Source organism: Dromiciops gliroides, chromosome 3 (assembly GCF_019393635.1).
Source record: "Dromiciops gliroides isolate mDroGli1 chromosome 3, mDroGli1.pri, whole genome shotgun sequence".
Classification (NCBI taxonomy): Eukaryota; Metazoa; Chordata; class Mammalia; order Microbiotheria; family Microbiotheriidae; genus Dromiciops; species Dromiciops gliroides.
In genome coordinates this window covers 526,611,650-526,636,665 of record NC_057863.1, presented here as the reverse complement: position 1 = coordinate 526,636,665, position 25,016 = coordinate 526,611,650, and the positions used below count along the sequence as shown (strand labels likewise).

Sequence of the window (25,016 nt, the reverse complement as noted above, 5' to 3'; positions counted from 1 at the left end):
GAAGATTTACAACTTAAATCAGGTCGGAAAAGAATTGAGTATGTTCTCCAAATCTAGGAAATAGCCTTATCCATTATATGTATTTGTCCATTAATTCACTTATTTATTTTCAACAACAGCTCCTTTGGACTGTGAACTGGTTTACTTTTACATCTTCCAGATAGGAACAAATTAAAATAAAATTTCCCATTTTGTCTGGTAATTCCAAAATTTATGGTAACATTTTCTTGGACTTTGTCAATCATATTTGAAATGAATTTTCTTTATAATTTTGTGGAGAATGCATAAAAGGCTGACGAGTAGTTTATTGACAAAAAAAAATATCACCATAACTTCCTTAGACCAAATCAAGTTATACCTCTAAGCTTGTACTTTGCTTTCATGAAGATTCGGAACCATTTCTAAGATGACTCTATTTCACCTCTCTATTTTCTTGAAGAAAAACATTTGTGATTTGACAGAACTCATGCCTTCTAAAATTTGGAAATTGTGTCAGACTTATATAGGAATAGAACTTAATGCTAATAAAGCATTATTTTCTTGTAGAGTATTAGTAAGTAAAAAATTTAGGCTGTTATGCTCATCTTCAATAGCAGAATCTTAATAGACTATTTAGTATAATACCTAATAATCAAATTTATTGTATGAAGAAATTCTAAAAAAAAATTTGAATATAATAAAATAAAATAATGAAAAATGTATGGTTCATTCAATTGTTCTTTTGTGTATACAAAGTTTGATATCTGGTTTGACCAATTATTTTTTTAACTGAATTAACTATTGATTTGGATGGCATCCTGAAAGAAATACTAAAATCTTTTGAAAAATAAACATTTTCTAGAATGTATTCCAAGCATATATATGTTTTCCTTGAGAATTAAGATAGCTTAGCCATTTTGGCTTTATTTAATATCCTGTACTTTGAAATGGAAAGTAAAATTTAAATTTAAAAAGTAAAAGATAACATACATAAAAGTAAAATTTTAAAATTCCATTTAAATTATTTAGCATATAATTATGGATTTACTTTAAGGATTACTGTTCTTTTATGTGAGAAGTCAGAAAATAAGATATATTCAAATATCCAACCTTTCATGTTTCTTAAGCAAATAATGCAAAATGATTTTAATGCAAAATATTTTCAGACAGAGTTAGTTAAATATATTTTAAAAATATAGATAGAAAATGTATCCCAAATCCTGAAAAGTTATTTTAAAATGTTTCTATTACTATCTCTAAGGGGAGTGAGCATACAGGAAGATTCAGAAAATCAAACTCTACCATGGAAGGGACCCATCTGGGACACGAGTTATAAGTCGCATGAAGAACAACACATAATGTCAGTGCAGCTAACTTCCACTTCTAATGCTATTAAGAAAATGCAAAGTAAAGATTAACCACATTCTGACAGGTGCTCCCAGAATTTAAACATTTTCTGCCTTCAGTCTCTGAAAAGAAGTGAACTGCAGGTTTAAACTATTATCATGGAACAACATAATCCATATGGGTAATAAAGTTTGCAGTTAAAGTTTTGGTTTGAAAAGGCAATGAGCTAAAATTGGATTTCAAAAGATGTCTAATGCAAGCATTTCCCCCTTCTCATTCTAGCACTTATCCCCTAGCACAAAGCAACACTAAGTAAGAGCAATATAACCATCTTCACTATTATCATAGCATTGTCAATGCTTACTGTTATTATTGAAGCATTAGATCAATTACTAATGTAAAGTTTTTCCAATCAGCTCTTGCTTTCCCAGTCCCTTGGGGCAATGTACATTTCTCACAGATTAGGAGGGTTTAAAACTCTAGGAAGTACTTATAGGTAGTAACCAATTACCACAGATTGCGCCAAAATTACTTACAAAGTAATATTTGTTACAAAGTGCAGAACATTTCATGGTAATTCTGTTGACTTACTCTGAAGAATTCTTTTGTTGACCCGGAGTCCAGTGTTCCATATGCAATTTCAGTTTGTTTGGCAAGGTCTTCTGCACTTTCTATTGGAGAGACCATTCGCTCAACTGTCAAGAATGCAGCAAGGTTTGCCGTGTAAGATGAGATGATGATGAGCGTAAAGAACCACCAAACACCTCCAACAATTCGACCTGAGAGGGATCTAAACATGAATAAGGTAATGAATATTTTTCTGTCTTTAAGGTCAAGAAAGAGAAAGGAAAGAGAAAAATATCATTTTTCTCAATATGCTTGTTAAAGAAGTAACTAATCAATTTACCCAACTTTACACATTTTGGCAGGATTTCTTTTAATGTTATAGCACTGTGGCTATAACAGGTGAATGATTATATTCATTCCAAAATAATCTTAGTCTTTGGATATAGCACCCCAGACTACATTTCCTTTCTGGACTACATGAAATACATTTGCATGTAGTCTTATAAATCTTCTCACTACTTCTATCCCCCTTGCTTGGTATCGGGTTAAGGGTGTGGATGAGGGTGGAAAAATATCGAAATGAGAAAAGTCAGGATGCACTTTTTTTTAAAGGTTTTTTTTTGTTGTTTTGTGGGTTTTTTTTGGTGAGGCAATTGGGGTTAAGTGACTTGCCCAGGGTCACACAGCTAGGGAGTGTCAAGTATCTGAGGCTGGAATTGAACTCAGGTCCTCTTGAATCCAGGGCCGGTGCTCTTTCCACTGCACCACCTAGCTGCCCCCAGGATGCACTTTTGATCTCAGTACCTCAAACTGTCTAAATTGGTCTTTAAACTTTTTGGCTTTTGTTGGATCAAGGAATCCCTATGTTAACTTTATAATTTCCATGGATAGCATAAAAACTAGCATTATAAACTATCTTATTTGATCATTACAATAATCTTGAGAGGTAGGTGCTATTATTCTCTCTATTGTATAGATGTAGAAGGAAACAGGCTGAGAGAGGTTAAATAATTTGCCACTACTAAACTGGTAAATGTCTGTGAGAGGATATAAATTTGTCTTCCTGATTTCAAGTCAGGTACCCTATTATATCATAATAATTTTAAATAGCTCTTGCCTCATCCCTTAAAATTTTTTGAGTCTTAGTTTCAGTCTTGGCCATGGTCTCTCAATACAGGTGCATATAACAGTTATCTGTATTACTTCTCATTGCTTGTTTAGATAGCAGAAAGTAACCTCAAGAGGTCTTCATTGATATATGTGCACACATATGGATTAAAATTCCATAATGTAAGAAGCTGCCACAATTCTGTATATATTGAGCTCAAGATATATGTATGTGTGTTTATATGCATGTTACAGTATGGAAATGATTTATTATTTCACTGCTATGGGAACTGTGTCTATTTAAGCAGAATGCAATAAGTTAGTGGATAAGTCTTAGCGAGCTGCCCAAGGCTTAGGAAGGTTACATGTCTTGGCCATGGTTGATTACATATGTAATTAAACTTGGATAGTATTTGAATCCAGGTATTTCTCCAATTTCAGGAATATATGTATTATACCAAGCTGCTTTTTGAATATCGAGGTTATCCATGAAATCTTAGTGCTACTTTACATTTAATAGCTTAAAGTTATTGTATATAAGATTGGTCATCCCCTGCCCAGTGTAATCTATCTACTTTATGTGGGAAGTGGATTACAATTTGGCTACTTTTATTTGCTACTGGAGGTTGACATTTTTTTCCCAGCAAAATTAACAGTGCAGTTACTCCAATATATCCCAAAGTAATCCTGAAAACACATGCAAAGAACCTAGAATGCTAGTACTCACTTCAACATAATTTTAGAATAGATTGGTCTCAAAATAGTATCTGTCTTGATTATAGACCTTAATACATGAAGTCTTAGAGTTCATGGCTCTTATAGGGCTTCAGATTCCATGGAACTTCATAGCAGACATTTCCCTTAAGTTACATTGGCATGAGAATCAAGCTTAACAGTTGCTACCTCTCAACTTATTAAAATGTTTATTCAAATCGTGAGAACTGAAAATGAGTTCATATAATTATAATTTAGATTTTATTTTCCATCTGTCAAATGACTGAACTAAACATTAATACTAAATGATTTTAACAGTGGTGAGGGTTGGCATAAGTTACTGATCTAGAAGGAACATTAATCTTTATGATTTATTCACATTTTATGCAAACAAGAAAGAAATTAACTAGGATTATGCTCAATATAATTTGTGAATTAAAAGTTTGTTAGTTTCAGAAAATGTTTTATCTTAGGAAAAGAGCATATGGACCAAGAGCTAGGGCAAGATATAAATGTACCCTATGCAAGGTTTAAAGATTATACCAACTATATAGTAGATTAATGTAATTATACAATTTATCACAAGACAAATACATATGTGCCATAGACAGAGCAAATTTCTGGCATTTAAAATACATATTTATAAACATTAATGTTTTTTTGTGTGTGGGGAGGGCAATGGGGGTTAAATGACTTGCCCAGGGTCACACAGTGACAAGTGTCTGAGGCCGGATTTGAACTCAGGAACTCCTGAATCCAGGGCCAGTGCTTTATCCACTGTGCCACCTAGCCGCCCCTATAAACATTAATGTTAAAAAAGTGTTCTTGGATCTCTTTACCCTGTGTTCCCTGCAGCTAAGTTCTAAACAGATACCTACCTTGCCTGTCCTTAGTGATGGATTGATGAACCTCAAAAACCTTGGAATTAGTGGGGAACAGATACTAGATAAAAGATATGTTCATCATGATGGGAAATGTTCTTCACATCCAGAAAAAAAGAACTTGGATTCTGAATGCAGATTGAACCATACCATTTCTACATTTTTGTTGTTCCTTATTTTTGTTGAGGTCTTTCCCTTTTGTTCTGATTCTTCTTTCACAGCATGACTAATGCAGAAATATATTTAATGTGATTGTACATATATAACCTATATCAGATTGCCTTCTGTCTTGGGGAGGGGGAGGGAGGGAAAATTTGGAACTAAAAATCTTATGAAAACAAATGTTGCAAACTATTTTGACATGCAACTGGAAAATAAAATACTTTTATGATTAAAAACAAAACCAAACAAAAGATATGTTCAGAGTTTTAAAACTAACCTTGGTGAAATGTCACATCCTTGCTGCATAAAGGCACCCAGGGAAAACCAGAGGCTGTTAAAAATGCCAAACTCATTGGGAGGCTGGTCACTTGGTCCTTCTTTTCCATCCTCTGGCTCTTCTGTGTGCCACTCATATGGACTAAATCTACTAACGAGGAATAGGACCACACTGACACCAATGTAGGCAAAGACTATGCACATCCAGATCTCATAGGCCAAGGGATCCAAGAAGGAAAAGACTCCTGGTTTAGATTTCTGAGGTTTTTTAATCATAATGGATATGCCCAAACTCATGAAGGGCTTTGAAAAGTCAATAACCTCTTCTCGAACCAAAGTGATTGTTAGTGGGGCAATAGCAATCTCTGCTTTCTAAAAGAGAAGAAACACATAAAGGCATATATGTTAATATTATTCCACAAAAACATCCGGTCCTCATCTATATACTCAGGGTTGAGCAAACAGTGATTTGTTTGGCCATTTAAACCTCATATAGTGTGTTTTTGATGCTAATAATTTGGGGGTGGAGGAGACAGAAAATGATGACAATATAATTTTTAATTATTTCATTTGTAATTAAGGTGGTGAAGAGAGTGGGTGACTGGAAGTGTTGCCCCCAGCAATCCTGTATCTTGCTACCTCTCGCCACTGTATTTCAGACCTTCTTTAACTGCTTTCTCATTCCCATTAAATCTAATTTACAGGCATGCATCTTTTTCCCCCTTTCCAGACAAGAAACAGATGTTAGGAAACCAATCACAACATTTTTTTTCTGTGTGAAAGATCAGTCATGGTGAATATCTACCAACACTTCACAACCATGAAGATCTAGGAAATGTTAAGTTTTTATTCAAATAACTCTGTAGCTTCTATTTATTTTGAGTTAGTAAAACAGCACTGCCAATTCTCAATCATCCATGTTAACAAAGAAAAAGAGAGGTGAGGCAAGACATAGTTAATAAAGAACAATAATCCTCCAAATATTTACATATGCATGCATATATACATATACATTTAGGATTAGAATAATCATAGAATAGTCTATCACTTATTCTTGTCTTTCTGTCTCTCTGTCTCTCTCACACATACATATATACATGTGTGCCTGCACGCGCATGTGCGCGTGCACACGCACACACACACACACATTCATGTATCCAGACATTCTCTCATTAACCCTGAAAAAGGTTGCTCATACTGTCAGCAGCTTGAGATCCATTTCAGATGATACAGATATCAGGTTTAACCATAAATACTTTGATGTATGCAAAGATTTAATGTACCTTGTAAATTTGCCCATATACACCCTGAAATTGACCCTAGTGAATACTTATATAGTGCTAGAAGTTGATTCATACAGTAGCTGTTTCTGATTGCAATGAGTGCCTACCATTCTTGCTTTTTTTGTTTTGTTTTGTTTTGTTTTTGCAGGGCAATGAGGGTTAAGTGACTTGCCCAGGGTCACACAGCTAGTAAGTGTCAAGTGTCTGAGGCCGGATTTGAACTCAGGTACTCCTGAATCCAGGGCTGGTGCTTTACCACTGAGCCATCTAGCTGCCCCCCCCCCCCATTCTTGCAAGATAGATCCTCAATGTTAGTCTAAATTTGCTTGCTGTATGCCTGTCCCATAAGTTTCAAATATTACTGTGCAACAAATGCTTTAGAAACACTCGTTCTCAATGTGAGACAAGGTAGTAATGCTCATTTGATAAAACTACCCATGCAAGCTATGGTCCAAAGTTATTTGCTCTCTATATTGCATTTCTTTTCTCATTTAATGTTACTTATATAGTCAGCACCTCTTTCACATGAAGGTGAAATCTAATGGATTGCTTTATAATGTCACTCAATTTCCTCTTTAGGTTAAGGTTTTAGTTACTATATTACTGTGTAGCAAAATTTCAGTTTCATGATCTGAAAGGTTGAATACTGAACTATCCAACTACCAAATGGAATTTGGGCTTGAGATGTGGTTCTCTCTTGTGAACTTAGGTTATATCTTCAATCTTTTCTACCTATGTCATTTCCTAGGAAAAGGAAGAGGTATCCCCTGTGTAATTATTGATTTCATGGGGGCCTTGTGAAGATGAATCAGATAGAGTATGCTCTGTGCTTTGGAAGATGAAAAGCATGAAACAATCTTAATGTAGCACGCTTGGATGCTTTAGGGAATTTCTGAATCAGCATATGATTGTATGTTCCTGTTATTGTGTTCCTCACTGAGAGAAAGCTTTTCCTTAGCTCTAAGTTTGATTTCTGGTTGGAAGAAATAGGATGCAGGATGTCACAACGACTGAGTAAAGTACCTGCTGTCTACTTCTAGCAACCAGTCCGAGATTGTGATAGGAGCTGAAAGGGTGATTGATCTTGCAAGTCAGGCATGAGTGAATGTTTTATTTGCTTTGAACTGAATATCTGTCCACACACTAATCTTTTGGTGCAGGAGGTGCATTATACTATTTCGTGTGAAACTACAACACATTCAGTCCTCACTTTGGGGAGCTTTGTTGTCATGTAAAATAAGGAAGGAATTACATCACATATCGTTAATATTTAATAGGCCCAACAACACTGTAAATACCTTTTTTTGTTCTAACAAAAATATCTATATTAAAATATTCACTGTACAGTTGTGGTTTAAATAACTTTAACAAGGGTGTTTAATCAGTACATGACTTTGGATGTAAATGACTTGCTCCAAACAACTTTCACTTGTGACTTGCTCAATGAGTGACTGTCAGAGTCAGAACAGGAAGTCAGGAATGAAAGTAGAGAGGCACTAGGCCTAAAGTCAAATGCAGGTCCTGCTACACGTAGTCTGTAGTATTCTGTATAAAGCAACCTTATCACTCTTGGGCACAGTTTCTTCTTCTATAGAAGAAGATAATTGGGCTAGATTCTCCTTAAGGCCCCTTCCAGCTCTTAATCCTATGATTTTAGATCAATTTCATCAGCACAAAGAAACTGTCAATTGGGGCAAGTTGCTCAAGTTGGTTCTTTAGTTCACAAAACAGTTTCTAAAGGTAATAAACTAGTATGAAATTAAATAGCTATGGGGCAGCTAGGTGGCAGCTAGGTGGCAAGTGGATAAAGCACTGGCCCTGGATTCAGGAGGACCTGAATTCAAATTCAGCCTCAGATACTTGACACTTACTAGCTGTGTGACCCTGGGCAAGTCACTTAACCCTCATTGTCCCACCTCACCCCCCCACCAAAATTAAATAGCTATGCACCATTTACTTTTTTTTTTTTTAGTGAGGCAATTGGGGTTAAGTGACTTGCCCAGGGTCACACAGCTAGTAAGTGTTAAGTGTCTGAGGCTGGATTTGAACTCAGGTACTCCTGACTCCAAGGCCGGTGATCTATCCACTGTGCCATCTAGCTGCCCCAAATTTTTGTTTGTTTTTGCAGGGCAATGAGGGTTAAGTGACTTACCCAGGGTCACACAGCTAGTAAGTGTCTGAGGCCACATTTGAACTCAGGTCCTCCTGACTCTAGGGCCAGTGCTTTATCTACTGCACCACCTAGCTGCCCCCAGCACCATTTACTTTTAATGGACAGTATATTTTTAATCATTTGACTATGAGCTTCTATCAGTGCCTTTTTTTTCCTTGAGAAGTCAAAAAGTATTGATGACTTTAAATTTTTAGGAATTAATAAGCTGAAAGCATCTAAATATTGTATGTCTCTTTTTGAAGCTATACATCTAGAACACTTTGTAACAGTTTATTCATTTAATGTTGATTTTTCAAAAAATGCAACAACTATGTATCTTTACTATTCAAAGAAGGTAAATTCATCAATAAGTTGATTTGCTTACCCCATAAACAAGTTCTCCTACCATCCCATTCCAGATTTTTGTATCTGCGTCCCTTGCTCCATATTTTCCATCTGGGACAATGGCAATTTTGTACTTGATACCAATATGTTTTGCAATTTCAGAAGCCAAATCTACACAGTATCCTTCATACTTGTCATTCCCTTCAAACATTTCATGGTTTTTCTTGTACATAACATATGGGGATTCCTATAATGAAAGAAGTAGAACTGTAAAGGAGAAACATATGAAATGCAATTTGAAAAAGTAGAATATATGACTTTGGGGTTTTAGTGTATGACCCATAATTAATATTTGATATTAGTCTATACACATTAGTGTCTATATGTTATTTCTACATAATCTCCTTTGTCAAAAAAAATATCAATACTCATACTAAGGCACACTAAATAAACTCAAAAGAATCTAAATTATTCACCTTGAAAACAAATTTTGAAATGCTTTAAAAATAATTGTCTAATCAATCAGCAAGTAATGAAGTCATTGCTTTATGCCCATCACAGTAAAAATGCTAGGACATTTTTGGGAAATATAAGAAGTCTAACATAATTAAATTAAAGTTATAAAAATTAAACTAAAGGAATTAAAGCTTTAAAATATAGATCCTAAAGGTTTGAGACTGGTTCTATGTAAAGTTTGAGATTTCTGTAAGAAAAGGCCTGAAAATGTGGAATGATACAAGGGCATAGGTTATTCCAAATTCTACATATTCTGCCTCTGGTTTGGAATTATTTTACATACACTGTGCTTCGACTAGCATGGGATACATTTTCTAAATGATGGTAGATATTCTGTTTACTACCTAGAACTACTATTGGGTGAATATTAATTCATCTTCCAAATATATTTGAAATGGAATCTCTCAAATTTTTATAAAATATGACCTGTAATGTTAAGTATACCGACTAAGTGGTTTTCTGAATATCTCGGTAATATTTGAAATTACATAGATATATATGTATGTCATACATATATACATATATAGATATCTTTATTAGCAGTACTTGAAAATCAAGAACATTTTGGAAAAAAAAACAACACATTGATTAGATCATGATCCTAAGAGGCAATCACATTTGCAAATTGCCTTGCACTTTGCAAACAGTTATTTGTATCTATATCCCTCAATCCATATTTTCCATCTGGGACAATGGCTAGCCAAAGGGGACTTGTTATAAACATGAAATGTGCAGAGCACACATTGGTCCATCGGTTTTTTCAGGAAAGCTCACACCCACAATACAATGATAATCATGACTGTAAGCAAAGTCATCTTTGAGTATATAAAGCACTGATATAAATGTTTCATCACATGATGCTCTGTGATTCTGAAGCTGCTCTATAACAATGTTTGTTATGCCATTTAGTTGTCTATTCAAGCACAGAAACATAATTCTTAATTTGACTCCTTTGTTGATTGTTAGATTGAATGTTTTTTAAGTATCCCTATTTGAAACCTACAAGAAACTCTGTATTGTCTTATTTTGTTTTCAATTAGCTTGTCATTATATAAATATGAGAATTTGATGAAAATGTCATGGTAATTAACATAAAATATAATTTTACTAAAGATGATGGCTCCTATTACCTTCTAAGTGACATAAATAGCATGGTACAATGACCTTTGTATTATTTTTTATAAGTCTGTGCTTGGATTCTGTGGTCAGGAGGACCAGGATATCCTACCTTCTGCTATCATTCTACATAGATTCCATTACCTCCATTATTCCTCCATATACAAGCAACTAAGTTTATATCCCTTACAGAGATGCTTTGAGGATTAATGTATTGACTTATAGAGAACATTTTCTTAAATATAGAAAAACAGGAGAACATTGCAAATTATAAATGTAGACATGAGAATTAGGGTGCTGTTGCAAAGCATTGTTCACTTCAGAGATGTGGCATAATAACATTAATAATAATTATAAGTGACTCTTTTATAGTTTAATTAAAGTAGAGAAAGAGGCAGTATAGAAAGACAAGAGCCCCATATCTGCAAAGTAATGTATTTTTATTGAAATGGTTTTATTTATATCAGCTGTAATTAAAATGAATTTGAAATATGATAAAACTTTTCCAAAAGAGGAACCATAGAGGTCCCAAGTTCAATATTAAGCCTCAGGAACAGAATCTTAGACCTCTTGCATATGAATTATATAAGATGATGCCTCAGATAATCACATAAGTTTGCTATAAAAGCGTTATTTATAAGAATTTTTTTTACTTTTTTACTTTACTTTTTACTTTACTTTACTTTATGCATATTTGTGACAAGTTTTTCTTTTAGTGTTTTTTTCCCCCTTTGGGAGGACAGAGTGCTTTTTAATTAAAAAAAATCCAAATATATATATATATAATTTCTTTTGCGTCAATGCAGGCTTTGCCTAGTTGAAAAGGACAAAAAACATTATTTTCCTCTCCTCAAAAAATAATTTAACTTCCCTGTTTTTAAATGTGGGGAGGGGAGAGATATCATAAATTAGATTATTAAAAGATAAGATTTTCAGCTCTTACCCTCAGTATTTTAGGGTTCAACTGTCATCATTGTAAAAACATGAGTGCAACTGTCCTAGATACTGTGTGATTTTAAAAGGGAGTGAAAAGATCATATGAATAGAATTTTCCATTTTTAGCCAATTCAAATTTTGAATCTTAGTCACAATTACGAGGTAATGATGTTAAAACCCATTCAGTATTCATACCCTTTTGCCTAATGTCCTTGATGACTAATGGTACTACATACTTGTCTGTCCAGCTCTTTTAAAAGAATGAGACACTAAAATATTCTAGGTTACTTCTGTGGAGACTGGAATATAGAAAGAAGGGGAAAAAAACTTCATTTAAAGTCTGGCTCTATTTTTCTAGCTTCCTTTTTGGATGACAGAGATGGATTTACGTTTTGTTTATCTTTTTAAATATAGGCAACTGCAGTTTTGTTTTAAAATTACAAATATAAGTAAATATATGTGCAAATGAGTATGTATGTATGCATCTAGATGCATTAAATATTCATCTCCCCAAAATATTTATAGAAACCTGGCAAAATTTTAGGCAGTCAGGCCAGCCTATGGGACCCATAGAAACCTGAGTGTTAGGATAAGATGAAATGCAAGTCAGAGTGAGCAAACCAGAACAATGCTTCAGGTAGGGGGTGAAGAATGTAAGGAGAAAATCCTGACTCTCAGAGAGAAAAAGCCTCTCACAGTTGCTTTGTTCTCCCTTATGTCCACAGGCCTGCTATTTCTTTTTATCTTTTTTCCTTCTCAAGGAAGAGTGATAATTGCTCCATCTATGAGCCCAAAGAAATGAACAAGTACCCAAATGTTAAGATTTAGTCCAAAATGTAAGGTCAGTATAGAAGGGACTTTTTAAAGTCTCCTAGTGGTAGTCTCCTAGGGGAGTGATGAAATACTATATATGATCTGATTAGAGAAATACACTAATCTGCTTTCATTCTACAACCTAAGTTTCTTGTCTTTGATTTTGAAATGTTTTATATGTACTGTGGCATAACATTTCCTTAGTAGTCATTTTTTAAAGGAATCACCAGCCTTTGGTACCTTATTACCACATTGTATCCTTGATATTATGAATTTGATGATAGAAATAACTTTCACCATAGATTGCCTGACAAGTCTACTTTGCTACTCACAGGCCTGGTGAGACTGTTTGAGGCAGCAGTCTAATATAGTGGGGTTGGTCTTCAACTTCATGGAGTTGAAACTCTCTTCCCTTCACTTATATTACAAGCATATACCATGGAAAAGTCAACCTGGAAATTATACTTATTCAAGTATTAAGCTGTTGAAATAGTGACCTTACCAGAATGATTTTATATGTCACACAAAGTTATATCATTGCAATTGCCTAGGACATGATTTGAATGCAATCAAAATGATGAAGGATTCACTTGCACCAGTTGTCAGTTAATAAAATCATTGATTATTTGCTTTGGAAATTGCTTATTTTATTACTATCCCATAAGTTCAGTGGGAAAATGCCTAGAATTGGAAATTAAGGTTTTTTAAAAAAATCCAATTCAGACAAAAGTATGCCTCTTTCACCCTTTGAATAATTCTAGGTTCATTCTGTTTGAAAGCTAAAGGGGTTTCTGTAATATACCAGAAGAGTTGATATTTAAGAATAATCGTTATCTGCACTAGTACATATAATTTGCATTATGTGCACTTTGTCTATTTGAAAATACATTATATAGATGAAATAAAACTATTATTTAAACATTCTTAAAACTAACTTTGATTTTGGAATATTGTAGGCCACTGAATTTGGTTTTGCAGCATTTTGCTCCATATGTTATTCTAGTTCAAGAATATGATGAATTTGCCTACTGACTTTCCATAAAAATAATTTGAGTCAGATTGGGGGAGGAGGTAAAGATCTGGCTGAAATAGTTCATTTTTCCTGAAGAGGCCACTCACGGGGAAAGTACTTTGAGATTACTAGTAGTCTTTCTTGCCCTCTCCCTCCCACACTCTGATTTACACTAAATTAGATTTCTGCTTTGCTAATTATAACTTGTGCAATAAGTTATTTCAGAGCTTTAGTTCTCAGTTTCTTTATAAAACGGTGACCACAGGTTGTGGTAGTGGTGGGGAGATGTAATAGATCATCTCTAAGCTTTTTTCTAGTTCTAACATTCCATGATTAAATGTGGCCTACTCCTCCAGGCATAGGATCAAAACTTCCTGCCTCAGATTATCTATATGAATTACTATTTTGTCATTTTGTGTTATATTGATAATAGTCATAGGCATATAAAAGTTGCGATTTTATGATATTTTAGGCTTAAAATTTAGGAAGTCTTGAAATAAGACTTCCTATAGGAAAAAAATGTCTACCTGAGATCTTTCCATCATTCATTCTTAGATCTTCCAGCCAGGTAATAAAATGAAGGCCCCCTCAAAGATGAAAACTGACATTGTACTCTGACCAAAGATGATATTTTAGAAGTATAAAAAGCTAAACACCACATTTTGTTTGGTTACAACAGCTAATTTCTCAATAATTGTTTTATTTAACAACAAAATTATCTAGTGGTACAGCATACAAATAAGATACAGAAGGAAAAGGCAAAAGAAAGAGAAGCAAGACTACATACAATATTTCAGAAAAAAAAAAACTGGCCATGCAATACAATCTTTAACTTTTTCCTATGGCTAGATATGTGTCTTACTCATTGGGAAAAAAAAAATAAGTGCCTTTATCTTTCTTAGGTAGTTTTCAATGGAATTTTAGGGGCTATTACATGTGGTTCCCCAATATCTCATTCATCTACATGGAATTATATTTCCTTCAATATGAAGAGGGTGTGGTAGATGTCATAGGTCTCTGCCTAGCATTTTTAACAAAAGCAAAATAAAGGGACCGATAGTACAACAGGGTTCTAAAGTGTCTGTTAATAACATGTTACCTGTGGTTTACTTGGTTATGAACTTGTGAATACTAAGTATATTTCAAATATGAATAGTAAACAGATAAACATTGGCCTTGCACTATGTTCATAACAACAATGATGGTAGTACCGCCAATCAACAGAATTTATACACAGGTAGTACTATATGCACATATAATTAACACAACTGAACTTTTAAAATTACTTTTTATTTACTTACAGGTGACATGCTGTAAGGAAATTGAAACATGCTGGGCAAAAATCATTTAGCCCTTGGCTTTCAGAGTTATATTTCTAGTCCCCTGAACAATAGCGATAAAAGGGTATTCTCTAGCTAATAATTATTAAGCACATTAAAATGCTTTATTGCAGACAAAACAGGCAAAGTTTCAAAAATGTGCATTTTTTTTTAAAGATTGTATTTGATCAGGAAACAATCACACAAATGCATATGTATTTACTTGTTTTACCTATGCTTGGAGTTATGAATGGCATATTTACATAATGAATGTACAGTGACCTCATTTAAAGACATGGGGATGATAGAAATTTTAACTAAATGATTCCCATTCAACATCCATTTCTTCTCTTGATAAGGATGAAGCTCAATTCTTCATCTGTTTTAGATAAGTCAGCATGGTCACAGAACTTTTTTTTTTTGGTGGTCGAGGGCCTGGTCATCCAGTGAAGAACCATTATCCACATGAAAAATTAGTTTAAGTTTACTATATTGGAGAATAAGACTTGAGCCTTAGTTAGGAATGTTCGCAGCATCGTGGAAATCTTTCTTTCTTGATCAATTTCTTAAAATAGGATTCTTCATCAGAGGCTGAAAAGAGGAGGACTGTACTGAAGTATGATTTTTCCATTACTGGGTCTTTTTTAGGAAAAGAAATATATATATGGCTTTTAAAGTCCCATGCAAATATTACAGTTAGGATAGAAGTTTTATATATATATACATATATATACATATAAATATATAATACATTGCCACAAACACAACTGCTGTTGGTTGATTTGCATCCTCGAAAGATAATCTTGAAATCAATGACATGACATATTACATCTCTAACTAGTGATGTAACACAGAGGGAACTGCAACACAGTGAAACCGTGAAAGTGTCACTAAAGCATTTTCCAGTATTTTCCTATTTCACCCCAAGATCAGTTTAGGAAATAGGTCAAGCTTACTGAAAAACACTAAGTCACCTAAATATGTTTCCATCTCATTTAAGGTAGAATGTTCCCATAAATGATTAAAAATATAGATCTTGTCTAATGAGACAGGTGAAAAGTGCAGCAAGCTGAGATGTAAAATTTTAAAACCAGACAGGTAAAGGTCACCCTTTGCTGGTCTGCTTTGACAAGCATTCACTCTAAAGGGCATGTTTGACTTCAGAAAGGAAAAGTGTAAGATAGTCTATTATTTAAAAGGTAATTTCATAAGACTCTCTTTGAGGAAAAGGAGCTTTGAAATCTAGATAATTTCTCATTTTATGATGTGACATAATGAAGCAGCTGCATTTTGCTCAATTCCCAGGAGCAAGTAAATGAATAATGGGTTGAGTATGGATTGGTCAATGAGAAAAATAACCGGTGAAGAAAAAAATAACTTTTAACATTAAAAAAAATATGAAACTAAGCAAATCAGCTTCAAGAAACACTCATATAAAACAGGTCCATTAAAATGTCCAGATATAGTTCTCCAGTCTTATAATCAGACAATGCAAATCCTCATAGATGATTAAACTACCTGAAAATGATAATTCTGAGCACTAAAAACTGTTATTACATTGATATTTTAAGAGCACTACAGAAATACTGAAGGTATTGAATTTTGTTATTGACTTTTCAGCTATTTTATCTTTTAGGGATCTATGCATTTTATAGATTTTCATCTAGAGTTTTAGTACATCCATTTAAAATTTTCAATATTATTACAGAGAATGATGATAGAACAGAAGACAATACAAATAAAAGGAATGAGTTGACTCAAACTTGGGAACAAATAGATTCTGAATGAAGAGAATATTATGAGTAAAACAAACCACTAAGGTACAGTTCTGACCCTCCCCATGACCCATACCGCAAAGATTGTAAGTCTCCCAACAGAAAGGAATAAGAAACACACAGACAAAAACTTACCATGATTGTGGTTACAACGACTGTCCTATTTTCAACAGCAGCAGTGTCATTGCCAAGTGTAGGTACATCTTGAATCAGAACTAGTTTATCCATGTCATTCCAATAACCAACCTATAAAATACAATGCAAGCAATTTTAGAGCAAAATTTAAATGAATAAATCATGGGATCTCAGAAAAAAAAGGCAGATTTTTAAAAGACAGGGAAGCTAAATTTTACTTGTTACTTTTCATTTTGGTACTTTGGACAGCAAACAAGGCAGAGTGTTTTTCCCTCAGTTATATCAATCAGTGACCTACATGTACTCATCTAGTGTCTGTCAAGCACTGACCCTGGTGCTAGGGATACAAGAACAACAACAAAAATGAAAGAGTTCTTGCCCTCAAGGTCTTACTTTCTATCAGGAGAAAATCTCTATGATGTGATTATATGAAAAATAGATACAAAGTCATTTATAAAGGAGGATGAAGGAATCAGAAAATGTCTCATGAAGGAGGTAATTGAGTTAAGCTTTGAAGGAAGCTAAAGGTTCAAAGGGGAAAGTGTGAGGAAAGAATGCATTCCAGTCATGGATGACAGTTTGTGTTAAAGAACAGGGACAGGAGATGGAATGTTTTATATGAAGAGTAGCAAGAAGGCCAGTTTCTCTAGACATAGTGTATTAAAGAGTTTAAGTATAAAAAGTCTGGAAAGCAGACTGGAGAAAGAAGGGCTTTGGATACCAAAGAGAAAAGTCTATGTTTGATCCTAGAGATAATAGGGAGACATGTGACTTTATTGAGCAGGATAGTGACACGGTCACACTTACACTTTAGAAGTATTACCTTAGCACCTCTATAGGAGATGGATTGGAGAGGATTCAATTTAGGAATTTCATTCAGTAAGATGGTAAAAATTGTAGAAAAAGGAAAAATGACATTTATATTCAAAATGTTTTCATATAGTAAAGGCCCATTCACATACTATTTTGAAATTAAAGACAATTTTATGGGCATTTCAAAAGCAATAAAAAGGGAACTAATGACTGAATATGCATATATCATATCTAGAGGGCTAAAGACATTATGAATACAATTTGTAGAAATGGAAATGTTGGTAATACTTTCATTTTAATGGGATAATTCCGGTGTTAAATTCTCATTTAATGTTTCCTTTGAAAAATGAAACATCCTAATTTTCTATAAACCATTGGCATTAAAAAAGGATGTATTTACAATCATCCTCATTCAAAACTGACCTAAAATATCTATTTGGCTAATATTTTGCTGGTTTACTTTATATATATACATATATATATACACACACACACACACACACACACATATATATACACACATACACACACACATATACACACACACACACACACACACACACACACACACACACACATATATATATAATGTTGTTTATATTTTATGTATATTGGGCATACTATAGAAGAGATTCTCTTCCAAGTATTGGTTGGACTAAATGGTCTATGAGGTACTTTTCAAATGTGAGTCTATGATTAATTGTGATTTATGAGTTCCATTTTCTCCCTTTTCTAGCTATCCCTATCTTTTATCATAGACAATATAATTTCAAAATTAATGACAGATTTTGAAGGGCATCTAGTACAATCTTCCCCACAATGAAGGCGTCTTCTTTATAATATTCTTAGAATTATCATATATAGTCTCTGTTTAAACCCTTCCATTATTGAAGAGCACATCACTTCATAATGCAGCCCACATATAGGAGAGGCCATATAGTATACAGAAAAGAGCATGGGTTTTTGGAATCTAAGGATCTGGGTTAGAATCATATGTCTCACTTCATGTGTGACCTCAGGCAAGTCACATCAACTCTTTGGATCTTAGTTTCTTCATCTCTAAAGAGATGGTGTTAGGGTATATGCTATTTAAGGTTTAACTTCTTGATCATATGATCTCATGATCCTACATTGATCCACCCTTAGGATATAGCAAGAATATTATCTCACTCTACTCAATTCAATTTCATTCAAAAATATCTAATAAGCTTCTACTATATGTAAGTAGTCCAGTGTAAAAAAGACCTCAACATGGTATATTGAAGGGATTGAACTTACAAAAATTCAGTTGAATTCAACATTGAGTGCTATTATGTACAAGGAACTAGAATAGGCATTGACAATACGAAGAGAATAAATGAAAGCCTCTGCCCTTATAGGGCTTTTGTTCTACTACATTCTACTCATGGAATCTGATAATTAATTAACTTTAAGCATTCACATCACATTGTTGGATCATATTATAATTCCAGTCAAAATCCTATTCCCTAACTTCAACAGCTCTTCTTCCCAACACTACAAGCTGGTTAAGATATTGTTTTTTAGTAAACAAAAAAGTTGTTAAGACAGAGTCATGGATCAGAATATATAGAGATCAACATCTGAACTTTTTTAAAAAACCCAAGTGAAGGATTTTCATTTTTTCCTCTTCAGTTTTCCTCCCAATTACTAAGCCTTTTAATTGAGTTAACTTTGACTCTTCCTTCTTCCCTTAGCCTTGTAAAGCTTTTCCCTTGCCAAGTCCTATCAAATCTACCACTGTTATATTTCCTGTATCTGCCTCTTCTACTCCATTCACAATACCACTAACCCAGTTCAAGCCCTCATCAACTCTGTCAAAAATATTGAGATAACTGGGCAGCTAGGTGGCACAGTGGATAAAGCACGAGCCCTGGATTCAGGAGGTCCTGAGCTCAAATATGACCTCAGACACTTGACACTTGCTAGCTGTGTGACCTTAGGCAAGTCACTTAACCCTCATTGCCCAGCAAAAAAATAAAAGAAAATAAAAACAGAAGAATATTGAAATAACTTCCTGATTCTTCCTGTATCTTGTCTCTTTTCTCTTCAATATGGACAGACTTTGTCATTTAGTTGATAAGGATATAAGATGATACAAGACTGTGTCCTGATGCATCCTTGAATATTTTTATTCCCTAGGCAGTAGAGAGTTACTGAAAGTGTCTGATCAAGGAAATTACATTTTCAGACCTGTACATAAATAAGAATATTTCACCATCTGTATAGAGGATGGACTGAAGAGAAGAGAGACTTGATACAAGAAGAGGAATAAGGAAGAATAAAAAAAAAGATAGAGGGTTAATGACTTGTTCAAAATCACAAGCAGTGAGTGGCAGAATTAGCATTTAGATCCTATGACTGCAACTTCAGCATCTTCTTCAACTGTCTTGTGGTCGGAATGTGTGTTAGACTGTCTTTCCCTTTAGTTCAGATGTTGATCTCTATATATTCTGATCCATGACTCTGTCTTAACAACTTTTGTGTTTACTAAAAACCAAAAACACCTTTTGTCTGACCATATCACTTCCCTACTCAAGAAGCTTTAGTGGCTCCCTATTTTCTCTAGCATAAAATCCAAAATCTTTTGTCTGAAATTTAAGACCCTTTACAACCCGATTCCAACATATCATTCCAAACTGATGCCCCTTATTCCCTTTCACATACCATGCTCCAGCCAAACAGTCCTATTTGCTCTTTCCCATTACTGGTAATCCATTTCCTACTTCCATGCCTTTGAATGTTCTGTCCCCTAAGCCAGGAATGCTCTCCCTCCTCAATTATGCTACACAGAGTCCCAATCTTTGTCAAAACAGAATTTAACTTACACTTATTAGCAAAGAGGCCTTTCCTAATCTTCCCATTAGTCTTCTTCCCCCAGATTACTTTGTACTCATTCCCTATATAATTTTAGAGGCAACATGAGTTAGTGGATAGAAAATCAATGTCAGAAAGACCTGGGCTCAAATCCTGCTTCTGATATATACTAGTTGTGTAAAAAAAAGGACAAGTCACTTAACTTCTCAGTGAACTAGGAAAATCTGGAAGACAAGAATAGGTGCTTATGATTTGGAACCATGCCCAAAAGGTTATAAAACTGTGCATACTCTTTGACCCAGCAATACCACTACTAGGTCTATATCCCAAAGAGATCATAAAAAAGGGAAAAGGACCTACATGCACAAAAATATTTGTAGCTGCTCTTTTTGTGGTAGCAAAGAATTGGAAATTGAGGGGATGCTCACCAATTGGGTAATGGCTAACCAAGTTATATAGTATATGAATGCAATGGAATACCGTTGTGCTGTAAGAAATGATAAGCAGGTAGATTTCAGAAAAACTTGGAAAGACTTACATGAATTGATGCTGAGTGAAATGAGCTGAACCAAGAGAATATTTTACACAGTATCAGTAACACTGTGTGATAGATAACTCTTCTCAACAATATAATGATCTAAGACAATGGCAAAAGACTCATGATGGAAAATGCCCTCCACATCCAGAAAAAGAACCATGGAATCTGAATGCAGATTGAAGCATACTATTTTCACTTAGAAAAAAAGAGTAGGTACTGATTTGGAACTATGTCCAATGGATTATAAATAAAACTGTGCGTGTCCTTTGAGGCAGCAATACTATTGCTAGGTCTGTATCCCAAAGAGATAAAAAAGGGGAAAAGAACCTTTTTGTACAAAAATATTTATAGCAGCCCTTTTTGTGGTGGCTAAGAATTGAACATTGAGTGAATGCCTATCAATTGGAGAATGGCTGAATAAATTGTGGTATATGATTGTAATAGAATATTGTTTTGCTACAAGAAATGAAAAGCAAGATGATTCAGAAAAACCTGGAAAGACTTACCTGAACTGATACAAAGTGAAGTGAGCAGAACCAAGAGAACACTGTACAATGTAACTGCAATATTGTACAAAGACCAATTATAAATAACATAGCTATTTTCAGCAATACAATAATCCAAGACAATCCTAAAGGACTCATCATGAAAAATGCTACCCACCTTCAGAGAAAGAACTAATGTCTAAAATATAGAATGAAGCATGCTGTTTTTCTCTTTCTCTCCTTTCCTTCCTTCCTTCCTTCCTTCCTTCCTTCCTTCCTTCCTTCCTTCCTTCCTTCCTTCCTTCCTTCCTTCCTTCTTTCCTTCCTTCTTTCTTTCCCTCCTTTATTTTTTCTTTCTTTCTTTTTCTAGTCTTCTTACATAAAATGACTAATATGGTAATATTTTATGTGATTGCATATGTATAACTTATATCAAGTTGCTTATCATCTCTGGGATGAGAGAGGGGAGGAAAATATAAAATTTGGAAATCAAAACTCAAATGAATGTTAAACATTTTTATGTGTATTTGGGAAAAATAAAATCTTATTTTAAAAAGAATAGGTATTGACCTGCATTGTAGAGACAGTTCCTTATTCCATTGAAATCTAAAATACAGTCATGTAAACTTTGTATATACTTAGAATATAAACCACTTGAGGGCTTGGAATATTTTCTTTTCTTTTTGTAACATTCCTAGAACATTGTAATTCCTAGAACAATGCCAGGTACATAATACACAATAAATGCTTATAGAATTGAAATACATTCTGAAGGATTGGATATTGCCCAAACCCTCACATATCATGATTCCTACTCACTGAGAAGGGTAGCAAGAACCCCCTGGCCAGTGGCTCTAAACTTTACCCTAGAACAGGTTCAGGTACAACAGGACTCCCAAACAGGCAAGTCTCAGAGTCTTCTATATGTATTTCTGCACATTTTATGATAAAAATCTTGACTAATTATGGAAAAAATGTTTACATAATCTGTCAAGGAAAAGTGGTGACTAATTTGGGGGTGACCACAGAATGAGAGGAGTCTTTATTTTCTAACTTTTATCCTCTTAACCTAAAAAGTAAATGCTACAAAGTGTTATCTTCATTTTATAGATGAGGAAACTGACGCTGAGGGAGGTTAAATAACTTGCCTGGGGTCACACACTAAGTGTCTAAGACAGGATTCAATACCTACCTTGCCATTTCCAAGTCTAGCTCTCTACCTACTGATGTAGGAGGTGAAAAAAGGGTTAATAGAAAAGCCTAAGACCCAAGCTCTAATACAGATATTAGCTCTAAAAGGGAGTTAGATCCCAGTTAATGGATAGCTTATGTTAGGTTCTCAATCAACATCCAACCAACATTCCTTCTTTCTTTCCCTCCTTTATTTTTTCTTTCTTTCTTTTTCTAGTCTTCTTACATAAAATGACTAATATGGTAATATTTTAGGCCCGAATGGGTCAGGTCAAAATAACAATAAAGGAAAAGACAACCTATAGAAATTCTAATGAAAAATGATTATATTTTGAAACTAGCCATGGGAATCAGAAAGAGACATGCGCAGAAAAGGACAAATTTGTCCCCAGATTCACTTTATGACATGTAAACTCCCAAAACACACCTCCACTGAAAAAGGTACCTGCCTCGGGGGTTGGCTTAGGACCCCAGGAACTCCAAATTAGGATAAGCCCTCCCCTGAAACACCCCTAGGTGGAAAATATTATAATGAGAAGAACAGGCCCTCCCCTGTACCTCCCCAAGATGGAGAATATTATAATGAGACTGACAATCAATTTATCCATATTATAAATATAACTGTCTTTCCTTTCCTTTTTTGAGAGATACATTTCCAATATTCTGGTTCTCTCCCTGCGGTCACTCACAGTATTGCAATAAAACTTGGGAAACTGAGTCACTGAGTCTTGTAATTCTTTTGGGACGACTCACGATCAATTTGACTCCAAAATTCCAGCCCACATCACCTACTACTTCTCATTACTTATGTTCTCTTTTCAGATTTTCCTATGACATAGATGTATAATCCTAGATTTACCATCAATATTTGTTTTATACTTGTCCTCTGAGGAAAAAATCATTAATGCATATAAAATACTACATCCCACTAATTCATTGATACTCCCTCCTGTTCTATTAAATCTGTCATAAATCAATTGGTTCAGAAATGGTGAATTATACTTTTTGAAAAGGTTTGTTTTATAATCCAAAAATAACAGCTACTTTACTAATCAGTGGGGGCTTTCCTGATTCACAATTGGCATCTGTTCCCTGTAGTGTACATCTATTAATATTTTCCCCAGGAACATTTCACTGAATATTGAAGCTACCCTAGACTCAAAACTGAAGTGGATGCCTATCCTTTATTCAACATCTTACTTGTATTATTCCTAAAGTGCTGTGTTTGTATAGAGTTAGTCCCAAATTCTCCAGCTGAAGGGCCCTGCTTAGTACCAGTTTAGTACTGATAAAGTTGAGTGGAGAGTAAACAAAGTGTTTGTGTCCTGCCAGACTGAGAGACCAAACCTCCCTGATTCCTAACCCACTGCAAAGGAGAAAAATCAGAGGAGGTAAGATCCAAAGGGAACATTTCTGGACAGTCCTTCTAAAAGTAGCATAATATACCATTTTGACAGCCCTTAACAGGTTTATATTCAGTCCCTTCCACCCATTTTTCCTGAGTTGATTGATGCGATTATGAAAACTCAGTTCTTTAATAAATATATGAATTACTCTACTGATTTGGAATTAATATTTTATTCTGAGTTGGTTTTTTTGGGGGGTGGTACTACTTTTTCCAATAAAACTTCTAAATTGTCACACAAGCAAAGGAGAACCCTGCAAGAGTGTCAGATACAGGTACTATAATCTATATAAATGTCAGAATAATAAAAACAACAATAATAAATAACTCACCATTATTTTGTTATTTAAGATCTGAAAGGCATTTTCTTAGTGAGATAGGCATAATATAAAAGCATACATAGATTTATTTATTTTTATTCTGGATATGTAGTATCATCTAAATAGGTACCTCCTAGTATGGAAACTTCCACTTGTCCACAAATCCTTTGTAATTTATAGACTTTGAGATTTGCTGGAGGCATTGAGGTGACTTGTCTAAGCTAATTCAACAAGCATTTATTAAGCACCTGTTAAGTGCTAGGTGCTCCCCTAAAGTACTGAGAATAGGAAGAAAGTCAGAATACAGTTCCTGGTCTCAAACAGCATACACACACACACACACTACATACATACATACACACATATATACACGGAGATAATCTCAAAGTGTAAGTACTTGGGTTAATGTAATAGAGAAAGGCTTCTTGCAAAGGTGGGATTTTAGCTGGGACCTGAAGGAAATCAAGGAAGACAGGAAGCAAAGATGAGAAGAGAGAATTCAAGGAAACTAGAGATCAAATGTCTTTCTGACTCTAAAGCTGTCCTGGTATGTTTTGCACTGAACTGTTTATCCTATATTTGTGTGATATATGTATGTGTGTGTGTGTGTGTGTGTGTGTGTGTGTGTGTGTATGTCATGGGGTGCAGAGCACCCCAGAAGTTCTCTGGGGCACACCAAGGAATCTTCTCCTTGAGAAACTAAACCAGAGGACAGATAACGCCTAGAGAGATAAGCGGAACCAAACTGGACTGAGCTAGCTTTGGATTCCTACCCTTCATTCTGGTCTCCCTTACTCTGGGGAGATAAATTTGGGTGTGGCTTCGGCCTTTGTGTTCTGAAGAGGGATCCCTAGCCACCCCTCACCCAATTCCCCCAGCTACCACCAGTGGGGGATGGTCCTCTCTCACTAAAGGAACTTTTCACGGGCAGATGGTCCACCCCCATCAGTCCTCTATAAAAGTACCTTCCAGTCTCCTGTTCGGGAAGATTTGG

General features: G+C 34.6%; 1 protein-coding gene across 8 annotated transcripts in view; it reads right to left on the bottom strand.

The window, feature by feature from the left end:
• Positions 1 to 25,016, bottom strand: part of GRIA4 (glutamate ionotropic receptor AMPA type subunit 4) — a 478,367-nt gene that overhangs the window by 67,920 nt on the left and 385,431 nt on the right. For 7 of the 8 annotated variants that reach the window (XR_006355680.1, XM_043995887.1, XM_043995886.1 and 4 more), the window contains exons 10-13: positions 16,436 to 16,546; positions 8,854 to 9,060; positions 5,035 to 5,405; positions 1,918 to 2,116 (exon numbers count right to left, since the gene is read on the bottom strand). Coding sequence is in view for 7 of the 8 variants with exons in the window: in XM_043995887.1 (XP_043851822.1) it covers positions 1,918 to 2,116; positions 5,035 to 5,405; positions 8,854 to 9,060; positions 16,436 to 16,546 (888 nt within the window). In the remaining variant the exon portion in view is untranslated. Of the gene's footprint in view, positions 1 to 1,917; positions 2,117 to 5,034; positions 5,406 to 8,853; positions 9,061 to 13,860; positions 15,117 to 16,435; positions 16,547 to 25,016 lie in introns of those variants that run through there. The other variant, XM_043995890.1, reaches the window with a different exon arrangement.